This window comes from Macrobrachium nipponense, chromosome 1 (assembly GCF_015104395.2).
Source record: "Macrobrachium nipponense isolate FS-2020 chromosome 1, ASM1510439v2, whole genome shotgun sequence".
NCBI lineage: Eukaryota > Metazoa > Arthropoda > Malacostraca > Decapoda > Palaemonidae > Macrobrachium > Macrobrachium nipponense.
Window position 1 is genome coordinate 200681396 of NC_087200.1, and position 12500 is coordinate 200693895.

Genomic DNA, 12500 nt, shown 5'->3' on the forward strand with positions numbered 1-12500 from the left:
TAATGAAATTTATATATGAACGAATGAGATGAAAGCTGCATTTTACCAGAGGAAAATAGCAGCATAATTATGAAATTTACTTGGTAAGTAGTGTGTTCATAAGAACCCAAAAATGAAATATTTACCAGCGTAAGTGTTGACGAAAGTATAAGTAGTATTCTTCAATAAATATCTTACAATACAATTTTAGTTATTTGAAAAGTATCTCAACATCATGATACACACAGCTGACGATTTTTCAATGAAATAAGCATCTTACCTGCGGGGAGTTGCTACTTGTAAACGCTTTGGTCCTCTGTGAAAGCATGGTTGGAGGTGTCCCGGTGGTGGTTACTGACGTCAAAGGGAGAATACAATTTACCGGGAGTTTGCCTTTGCGGACGATTTGGGGTACGCCGAGGAGTGCGTGTTGGCGTTCCCCCATCCAGTTTGTAACGACGTCGTGTTGAACTGCGGAACAACTGTAAAGACACATAAAAAATACTTTACAAATGTAATGCATGCATGGAGAAAGTCAAAGTACAGTCCTGTTTCCTCAGGCAAAGAACATGAGCCTTGCAGGAATATATTTATAATTTAGCACCCTAATTTTTAAATACATGACCACATCTGCTAATCAGGCACTGGTCATGGTGGTACCTCAGACTAACTGACCTGGATAAGGCAACCAGGTTATGTTGTATCTATCAGCAGGCATCTTTAAAGAAGATAGGAAGTTGTTCTTTGTATATTGTATTATTCTTACATGTACTTCATGGCTGTAGCTTTGGTGTTTATAACTTTAACCCAAAAATCTACTCATGGATGGTATCACAGAAGGCCTACTCTAGGCTAGTCCTCAAACATTCTCTATTAACAATAATTTTCTCTTTGGTGGCCTCTTGGGTTTATTGTCTCTTGACTCTATCCATAAACATTTTCAGCCGAAGATATAAAGAAAGAACAGACACCAAATCTCAGTATATCATGGAGAAATTCTACATCTTAGAATAAGTCACGGGACTGATGCTGTCAAACTAACCCACAAACCATGCATATCTATCACCTACAAAAGGAAATTCTCAAAGAATATTTTCCATGACAACCCGAAAGGTAATGACTCAAATATATTCATATCTAAAATTTTTAAATAAGCAAACTGCTAACAGAATTTATCATATTAGTACTATATCAAAGCAAAGTCTTGCAGTGCAGTGCTGTACCAACAAATACTAGGAAAAAAACTCCCATGAAATCCACATGGAAGCTCCAAAACAAGTTTACGAGGTCCCACGAGACTTTTTCCACAAATAGTGCCCTAGAACAGCGGTCACCAACCTTTTGAACTTCACGTACCACTAATGTATGATTTTAAATTTGGCGGACCACCGATATAAAAAAAAAAGTACAGGCTGCCCGTGGTTACCGTCGCCATCGGTTAGCAGCATTTCATTTTTATGGGGCTTGTTAAATATTTTCATAACTGGGTTTTACATTCAGTAAGGTTTATAGCGCCGCTGTCTCGTTATCGGTTTCTTAGGCTAGGTGCTGAGACCGCCTCATAAAATGCAAACATAATGAATAGGCATCTTTTCCTCTGCTCTTTTAAAAAGCTATCCCTTACTTCGCTTTATCCTGTAATACTGAATGCAGTCTTGTATTACTATTTGTGTTATAAAATACAAACAAACCAATCATGTTTTGGTTTGGAAAAATCAGTTGAGGGCAGAAGTAAGATTATTTTGCTGTATTTAACTCAATTCAGTGATTTTATTGCTTCTATTTAGTGTAAATTAATCTTTAGAAACTATATTCATAAGTGACAAGGTTACTTTTCTTTATATGAAGAGTTTTTAAACTGAAAATCGATGTAAATAAGTGAACTAGACTTGGTTATTTTTTTTTTTAATAGATGGCGTTGTTGTATGGATTATCGGTACAAATTTTGGTACTTGCCGAAGCACCAAGAGACCCTCCTAAAATACAAACATAACGAATATGCATCTATTCCTTGGCTCTTTTAAAAAGTTATGCTTTACTTCACTGTATCCAATAATAGTGTATGTAGTTTCATATTACTACGTATAATAGTATTATAAAATACAAACAAAGCGATCCATGTTTTGCTTTAGAAAAATCAGCTGAAGGCTACTTAACTTGATTCAGAGCGATTTTCTTGCTTCTATTTAGCGTAAACAGGTTATGAAATGCTTTTAAGTTGAAATATGACTGAAATATGTACGTCTTGTTATGAACTCGATTGTTATTTTTTTTGTTAATAAATGGTGTCGGGAGCATGTTATTTTGTGTAAAAAAACTGATTACGTTCGTTATTTTTTATCCTAAATCATAATAATACAATATTTGCGTATTCATCTGTTAGCGGCATGAAAATAACAGTAAAATGTTTTTCATGGCGAGTATATTTAATCAAAATACATTTTCTCCACTATTATTTACTGTCGAGTTTCATCATGTTACTGATGCACAATAACTTATAGTCATTAGCAGTGTGAACATTGTTTTCTCAGCTTCAGATACAAATGCAGCTTAAATTTAGCAGTACATACTCTATACTTACGTGCCGGTATTTTATCCATAGCGAATACAGTGGACACCCCTATTCGCGTTCTCTGGATTCGCGGATTTCTCTCAGGAACATTTCCCTGCATTATTCGCGGAAAATTTGCACATTCGCGGTATTTTTCTGAGAAACATCCACAAATTCCTGTTTTTTTTTTTTTTATATCAATTTCATCATAAAATGCACTTTTGGTGATAAAAATATTAAAAACACCAAGTACTATAAAAATTTTTAGTGGGTTTTTCTTGAGATTTAACTAACAAAATAGGCTGTTTTCAGCATTTTTATAGGGGTTCCAACTATTCACGGGGGGGGGGGGGGGGGGTCTGGTACGCATCCCCCGCGAATACAGGGGGGACCACTGTAAATGTACTATAACGTAAAAATATATTGGTCCTATTCTACTTAATTAATAATGTCATCTGTAACAAAGCTACAGTAATTTGTTGCTATCATACCATGACTGCAATGCAAGCAAAATGTTGTTATCAGATTCAGTTGGGTTGTTATAGCAAAACAACTGTTATAGTTCAGTTGGTTATGGTTGCAGCATTTAAGCAACGATTATAACAGTCCCAACGATACTTTTATCATTCTCATTTGCTTTTTAGCAATTTAATTAGCAGATATGATAAATAAAGAGATGGAGGAAACATTAGCAGTCTGAAAAAGGAGACTCTCTCTCTTTCTTACTATGCCAAAATTTACCAACAAGCTCATTGAATCTGACATTAAAAATTTGTAGAACTACCAGGCAGACCATTGTAAATGATAAAGCAAATGAAATTCCATGTTTTCATTAGTTATTATATATTAGGGCATTAAAGTTATTATATATGTCTGGCCATGACACTGTCTAAGACATAGTCAATAAGTCTTAGGGCACCATATGGGGGATTGTGACGCCCATAGACTTTTGAATTTTGCTTAGCGCCAGGCCCCCAGGAATGACACCCGTTGTTAACCGGGGGCTGCTTATGAATGTTTATATAATAATAATCAGAAAACTTATTTTATTAATATGAAATGCACCTATTAAATATAACAAAGTTATAGTTCAATTATTACAAAAAAATTGAAAACTTGAAGTTTAAGTATTACACATTTTAATGGGATATTTGTTCCTGCTTGTTTGAAATAACTTTGTTGATTTTTGGCTACAATGACAAATGCTAAATCATCCTAAAATGCTAAATCTAGCATTAACAATGCTAAATTGGTAACATGGGGCCCTCTGTCTTCTGTGCAATTTGTATCAGGGTCGCCTGTAGACGATTAAGAAAACAAAAATTGAAATAACGTCCCAGTTCTTCAGAGGACCATAAAATTTTTTCACGGACTACTGGTGGTCCGTGAACCAATGGTTGGCGACCACTGCCCTAGAATATATACAGCATGTGCTTTTTCTCTACATTCAGTCTGTTCACGGTACTACTCCCATGAAAATAAAGCAAAATTTAAGTAAAGGAGCCTTTACAGTTCTTACAGGCTGGCACATTAACAGCCATCACCATGATTGCGAAAGAGCAAAAAGTAAACTGAATATGCATGAAAAGAATAACCAACTCAGAATTACATAAGAGCAGAACATTCTTAAAAAATATGTGCTTGTAGTTCAGAAAACACAAAGAAACATCCAAGTGACATGTTTATAGCCTCTAACCTGTGTAAAAGAAGATAAGGAAGTCCTCACGCCCTGAATTGCTTTGTTCATCTTCTTCCCGCTCTCTTGAAGCAATTTACTTGTCTGTGGCTTCAACTGTGAAACATTATCTTGCAGACTATTCAAGAAAGACAAATCTCTGAGGGGACGCCTGGGAAGCGTGGAGGCACGTGGAGATTTGCCGTCTTTTGTGTTGCCATCATTGGTTGGTTTATACTCCTCTACGTTGGCATAGTGACTATGAATCCCGCCTAGTCGATTGAAATCAAAACTAGCAAAGCGAGGGATTTGTCTTTCTCCTAATCTGTCATATACAGAGATTGAATGCCTGTAAATAAATGAAATACAATGTATATGTAGGTTCATCATAGTCAAAAACAATTTGCTGCAATGAAAAATTATTATTCTATAAATTAACACACATATGCAAAGACTTTGCTAAGGACAAACCAACACCTGTTGATGTAAACTACTTCAACTGCTGATGCCTTGATACATTACCCCTGTTAAGACTAATGAAAAAAGTACAAGCTTACGGAGTGAGAGGTAAGACTTTCCAATGGATTAAGGCTTTCCTTCCAGGGAGGGTGCAGTGTGTAAAGACAAGGGGAGGCAAATCAGACTGAATGAAGATTACATCAAGGGGTCTGGTCTGGAGTGCCTTGTTCCTAGTCCAAATAGTACATACATAATCTGGAATGCCTTGCCTTCCTCTTAGCATAAAATTCATGCATACAAGTTGCAAATTCCCTAAGTTGTTTACGATATCAAGGAGCCATTGCTCAAAGACTTAGATTTAAGGGAAGGATCACCACTCAAAGCCATTTTATGATGCGAGTTCTAGAGGAAATGGAATGGCTCACCCGATCAAGCAAATATTCCCAGAAACTGACTTGGAACCTGCCTCACCTAACAAGGTTCCCTTCCTAAAACACATGTAGTATACAATTTAGAGGCATACAACTAAGCTTGTTCCCAAACTAAAAGAGTTTGATTATGGAGTCAAATGTAAAAAGTATAGGACTAATAACACTTTCCAAATTATATTTGAATGAAATTTACAAAATACAGTTTGAAAAAAATATTAAGAACTCCTCTTCAAGTACATTGTGGCACACACCTGGCAAAACCTTGCTAATTCATGAAATGATGCCACTGAAAAACCTTAGTCAGTTGAAGATATCATACTTACACAAACTGATATCAGTCTCTCCAAGACAAGAATTGAAAGGTGTAGCTTTGTAAACATTAAATTTCATGCACATTTTAGTCAATTAGGAAAAAGTGCTCAAGAAAATAATACTTTCAAATATAAATAGTTTACATTAAGCTGGCAACATATTCATTTTGATGTCCCTGGTGTCTAAATAGGATGCAAGTTAGTTGAAAAAAAACAAACAAACAAACAAAAAACTAGTCAATCAAAAAGTGCTTAAGAAAATAATACTTTCAGATGTAAATAGTTTACATTAATCTGGCAACATATTAATTTTGATGTCCCTGTGTCTGAATAGGACACAAGTTGGCTGAAAAAAAAAAAAAAACTCCCGTTTTTTTTTTCCAACCAACTTGCGTCCTATTCAGACACCAGGGACATCAAACTGAATATGTTGCCAGATTAATGTAAACTATTTATATTTGAATGTATTACTTTCTTGAGCACTTTTTGATTGACTAAAATGTGCTTGAAATTTAACGTTCACAAACATATAAACATTGATAAGCTGCACTTTCAATTCTTGCCTTGGAAAGACTGATAGCAGTTTGTGTAATTATCTCTTCAACTGACTAAGGTCTTTCTGTGGCAAAATATGCCATGGCTAACCTAACAGCCTACCCTAACTTGAATGTAGGCCACTGGCCTATGAATTAGTAGGCTAAACAACCAAATGACCACCATTTCACTCAAAATGACTTGTTTTTTTTTTTACTCGACATTCAATTGGTGAAACAACAATACACTTACATCTTTAAGCATACCATACAAAAGATTGAAAATTAATCTTTTGAATGGTATGCTTAAAGATATACTAATTGTACTGCTGTTTCACCAATTAAATAAAGAGTGAAAAATAAGTGGTCATTTCGAGTGAAATGGTGGCCATTTGGTTGTTTACCCTATATCCTAATATGCAACTTTAACATGCAGCTGACATTAGGCTAATAGGATTGTTATCTAGCTTAAATATCTGATCAATTAGAGTATACACGTGCTTTTGGAATACTTTCATAAAGCTATAAAGATATTGTACGTGAAGGACATCACTATAGTAGGTAGGCTACAACCAGTTCGATAGCCTCAATCTAACCCCATTTCCCTAACTACTACTCGCCCCCACCCCAACAGAATAGGTATAGTAATTCCCGACCGAAACAAGATCGACGTACAATGTCATTCCTATATTTAACCACGGCGTCACCATTTAAACCCCACAACTAGCTACTACGAAACTACTATCAGTCTGACGTCATCATGCAAGACTTCACTATAACTCGTTTCCGATGGCTGACTGACGCACCCGCCGGGTCGTGTGGGCGGAGGCGGCGGTAAAGGTCCTCTCCTCCAAGGTCGACTTTGGGCGCCCTGGTCTCCGAAACGCTGCTGCAGGTTGATGCGACTCGAGGGCGTGCCTGGCTGATAGTGCTGGCCGAGGTACTCGTCGCTGTGCGGTCTCCTGGGGCCGAAAAAGGACCAGCTTTTGGTGAAGTTGCCCGCCATTGAGGACGCTGTGATGTCAGGGGCTGGTTTGTTTACGTTTTTGAACTGACGCGCCTCACGGGGTACGAGTTCCCAGTTGGTCGGTTCGTCCCGCCCAATCAACGGTGTGTCTGGATCCGAGTTACCACGAGTCTCTTTTTCTACTTATTTTAATTTAAACTTCTACCCATTAAACCGAACTTATGACATCACATAACACTCATAGTTTCCTTAGAGTTAATATAAGTTACTTAAAAGCTGCCTAAAGTTGGCTCGTCCCACCGAATCAACGAATAGCTAGACTTCCAAGGTACCACAAGTTATTTGTAATTACTCTTTACCTCAAATGCATTCATTCAAACTTATGACATTACATAAAACATTACTCTTCAATATAAGTTAATTACTTAAAGGTTCCCTAAAACCAGATTCGTACTTTCATTAGAAATAGTTTCATTTCTGGCGAGCTTTGGCAAGGATTAGTGGCCGTCCTCCCAGGGAACTACAAAGAAAAGGCTCCTACCGGTCCCCTTTGACTTTACCGGTACATTCCAAAGTCATGAGACATGACATACGAAGCCGCGGTTGGAGTGTCAAGTTTTAAAACTCGTGCGCTGCCTATAAAACTACGGATTAAAAGTCTGGTTATCATTCATACCACACCATTCTTTCCTCTGTTCGTGCGCTCATTTAAACCCAGCTGGTTTCAACCGTGATAGGTTGGTTTTCGTATTATGAATATAAACTATATATTATACAAATGTGACATTGCACTCACACAAATCTTCTTTTATATAGCTAATATTAATTACACCACAATTACTCCTTTAGGATCGAGTTCACTTTAAGCCTATAGCTACCTTGGGAACAACTTATAGCAATACTCAGAGCAGTTGTGTTTCAAGTAAGCAATCCCATTGAGTAATATATATATATATATATATATATATATATATATATATATATATATATTTTTATAGTATATATATATATATATATATATATATATATATATATATATATGTATAACTGAATCACGAAAGTTAGGAACGTGATAAATCCATAAATAAAGATATATGCCACGAAGGAAAATAAACGAATGAGGATCTGCAAGATCTTTCGACGTAAACGTCCTTTACTGAGCAGAGACTGACAAAGATACGGGAAAAGACAATACAAGAAGATTCGTATAACAGACAGATAGGGATTATAAAGAGATTAGTACCTAGAATCCGACACACATGGAAGATGAGAAACCTTCCCAAACAAGCATAAACAATGGGTGCAATTAAAGGTTTAAGACAATCATCTCAGATACAAGGTCCAGACAATTAAAGGATTATAGGTGACAGCTATTCAGAACTTGGTTAAACAAAACCATATTCACAATACATGACAGACATACATTACAACAAAAATAATAAACCTCTAAGGCAACTGATTTTTATTTAAGTCAGTAATTATATCTTTGAGGCCATTATCTTAAACATGTTACAGATACAAGGGTCTAAATGAAAAAGGCCACAACTAACATTGAAATTACAATGAAAAGTAAGTAAAGTAGATTCTAAAAGATTTCGTGATAAGACATCTCTTGACTTTGCAATTACTGAACTATCATCCCACTTTATTCGGTGGTTGTTTTCACTTAAATGAATGAAAATTGCATTGGATTTTGCCCAGTTTTCACAGAATATTTAGCTGTGAAAACTGGGCAAAAATCCAATGCAATTTTCATTCATTTAAGTGTGAAAACAACCACCGAATAAAGTGGGATGATAGTTCAGTAATTGCAAAGTCAAGAGATGTCTTATCACGAAATCTTTTAGAATCTTGCTTTAAACAACTTACTTTTCATTGTAATTTCAATGTTGGTCGTGGCCTTTTTCATTTAGACCCTTGTATCTGTAACATGTTTAAGAATGGCCTCAAGATATAATTACTGACTTAAATAAAAATCAGTTGCCTTAGAGTTATTATTTTTGTTGTAATGTATGTCTGTCATGTATTGTGAATATGGTTTTGTTTACCAAGTTCTGAATAGCTGTCACCTATAATCCTTTAATTGTCTGGACCTTGTATCTGAGATGATTGTCGTAAACCTTTAATTGCACCCATTGTTTATGCTTGTTTGGGAAGGATTTTCATCTTCCAGGGGTGTCGGATTCTAGGTACTAATCTCTCTATAATCCCTTTCTGTCAGTTATACGAATCTTCTTGTATTGTCTTTTCCCGTATCTTTGTCAGTCTTTGCTCATAAAGGACGTTTACGTCGAAAGATCTTGCAGATCCTCATTCGTTTATTTTCCTTCGTGGCATATATCTTTATATACATATATATATATATATATATATAGATATATATAAATACTATAATATATATATATACTGTGTGTGTATGCAGACGCGTTAATACTCTAAGCCTGCAATATGTATAGGCCTATACACCCTTCTTTAATTGATACCCTTAACCCCATTCTACCACCCAAGGTGGTTCGAAGGAGATCTATAACAGAAGCTGCAGATTGTATCAGTAATTCTTGTTAATTCCCTTGGCCTCTCCTTGGTTAATCCAGCACCTGGGTTAATCCAGAGACAGCTGTTCCTTATTTGAAGAGGGTCAGGCTAAAGCGTAGTTTTCTTGGATAGTTTTAACCTTGCTGATGGGATTTTTGTAAATCCTATAAAAGAGAAAATAAAAAAGAAAGTGCTCTAAGATTCCTAGGGTGGGTCGAATAAGGAATTCGTGCAGTGTCAAACGCTTTGTTATGATTAAAAGTTTTGCTTTGTTAGGGCCTGTTCAAGTGAAAGTAAAATAAAATGTTATTTATTTAAAGATGCTATAAAAAACATTTGAATTTACATATTTTCTGTACAGACTTGTTATATATATATATATATATATATATATATATATATATATATATATATATATATATATATATATATATATATATAAGTGGTCAACAAGGACATTTAGAAAATTATAAGTAATATTATATATAGAAACCAAATTTTTTATGGTTATCTTTTATCTTTCATACAACAATACTTTTCCCAGAGAGCGTCTTATAATGCAAATTAAGTAAAGATTATATTTTAGAAATTAAAAAAGAGGAAAAATCAACATCCTAAATGGTGAACAGTTTATTTAACCAGCAGAGACTTTTCCATCTGTCCATCCGCCTGTGGTGTTTGCGTATGGTAACACTGCGTCCCGGGCTTTAGATAGTTACATTCAGCTTACATTCAACAATAATAACAATATCTTATTTCGAATATTAACGGTGTAATTCGCATACAGTAAATTATTAAAACACTTTTCAGTCACAAATGTTCACCAGATATCCTTTTATTTACCTAAAACTTACACATAGCGTAACTATTTAAAGCCCGGGACGCAGTGTTACCATACAAAAACACCACAGGCTAGATGGAAAAAACCAGAGTATAATTACGTATTTCTGAGGCGACTCATATTGGATTTAAGTTACTGAGATCTGCTGCCACAATAGAATCTTTGAATAATGGATATAATATATTTAATGGTTGTCTATTCTGTGCAAAATAGATTTCCAGACTTGTAAGCTTGTTACCCCAAAACAGTCATTCGTACTATTTATTAATCGTGAATAAGGCATCATCCTAATCATTCTGCCGCTACCATAAATAACACCTACGATATTTACGTTCAGATCTGGAATTGTGATACACAAGAGAGCAAAATGCATTAAGGTACCATAATCTTCAGTTATCTTATAAATATTTAACAATTTCTTCGGTCTGTTATTTTAAGAATTAGAGACAAAAATGGTAGATATCTAGATGGTTCACCTATTTCAGATGTAAAATCTGAAACGCTAAACAAATAAATAAATATTTCAGCTTAATCGGTAGATCTGGCAACACACACACGCTTATATATATATATATATATATATATATATATATATATATATATATATATATATATATATATAATATATATATATGGGTTGCCAGTTTACAACATTATGGAGTCTAGGCTACTCTTAAAATTTGTCATCATATGTACAAATGTATACTACATGCTACAACACCCAGCCGAATATACATTACAAAATTGTAGAAATAATTAAAAACTAATACAATACAGAAACTAAACTAATCATCTTCTCCTTTGGAGCATATGAGTATAAATGGAAATAAGAAATCTTTGGCTCTACCTTCTTTTCTAGTCCCATACTTGACAAGACTTCTGAAGTATTCTATTTAACGTGGACGTGGTACTATGCGTTTGCGGTTAATCATCAATAATTAATTATTTGTCCCCTCCAAGTGCTAGCTCCTTTCATAGAGCTGAGCACTTCAAAAATAATATTTAATAATGGTGGCAGCATACCAAAATAACGTATAAGGATGAACTCGACAATACCCATTTATATCTTAATTAAGTTTCCCATATAAAGAATTTTTATGTCAAATTAAGCAAAAATGTAAAAGTAATCATTAATTGTAATATATTACTCAAAACGCTTCAATTAATCATTCTTCTTAATCTTAGAAATTACATAGAAATCGTATAGGGAATGAAATTTATGAAGCGAGAGAGTTGGTGGATCCTAATCAAGTAATCACTCGACAAACAGTTGTGGGCAAACTGCACTATTCTCGGAAATGGTATATGTCTTCACCTTTTTCAAACCAGAAATATATATATATATATATATATATATATATATATATATAATATATCTATTATATATATATATACTAACCAACTTTAATCAACCAAGAGAGCAGTCAGGTTATAGAATCTGATATTCAACAATTGACCATATCCATGTAATTAACCAGCTAAAGAAAAAATCAAGTGTCACAAACTGCTACGTATGGCATTAATAGAATATGAGAAAGCTTTTCATTGTTAAAACTTCAGCAGTAATGAAAAGCAAGAAATAGAGGAATCTCATATTAGATCTAACACTTGAAGATATCTATACTGTAGTAGAGCAATCCTAAAACTACATAAAGAAACGGAAAATTTCCGATGAAGAAGGAGTTAGACAGTGGGAGACCCATCTCCCCTAAATTATTCACAGCGTGCCTAAAAGAAGTTTTTAAGAATTTAGATGGGAAAATGTGGGAATTAACATTAATGGGGAATACCTTAAAAACTTAAGATTTACAGGTGACATAGTTCTACTCAGGGAATCAGGGGAAGAATTACAAAGGATAATAGATTTGAATGAAGCAGAAATGTAGGCTGAAAAATGAATTATGACTAAAACTAAATTAATGTTCAATGAAAACGCAGAGAGACAACAAATAACGGTTAATGAATATACGTACTTAAGACAAACAATAAGTGTTTCCCAAGGGGATGAGACCGAAATTAAAAGAAGAAATAAGCATGGGATGGAGAGCTTTTGGTGAACAAAATGAGAATATGAAAGTAAAATGCCACTTTCTCTAAAAATAAAAGTATTTAATCAGATGGTTCTACCAGTATCAACTTATGCATCAGAGACTTGGAGCCTTACTAAAGCCTTAGGACATAAGTTAGTTACAACTCAAAGAGGTATGGAAAGGATAAT

At 34.6% G+C, this 12500-nt stretch overlaps 1 protein-coding gene across 1 annotated transcript; it reads right to left on the reverse strand.

The window, feature by feature from the left end:
• Positions 1-272: 272 nt before the first annotated feature.
• LOC135219057 (uncharacterized) lies at positions 273-6997 on the reverse strand. The gene is made up of 3 exons (XM_064255488.1): positions 6746-6997; positions 4227-4554; positions 273-461 (listed from the first exon to the last, which is right to left on the reverse strand). Exons 1-3 carry the CDS (start codon positions 6943-6945, stop codon positions 273-275), a joined length of 717 nt encoding a protein of 238 aa, XP_064111558.1. The 5' UTR covers positions 6946-6997.
• Between the last annotated feature and the right edge of the window lie 5503 nt (positions 6998-12500).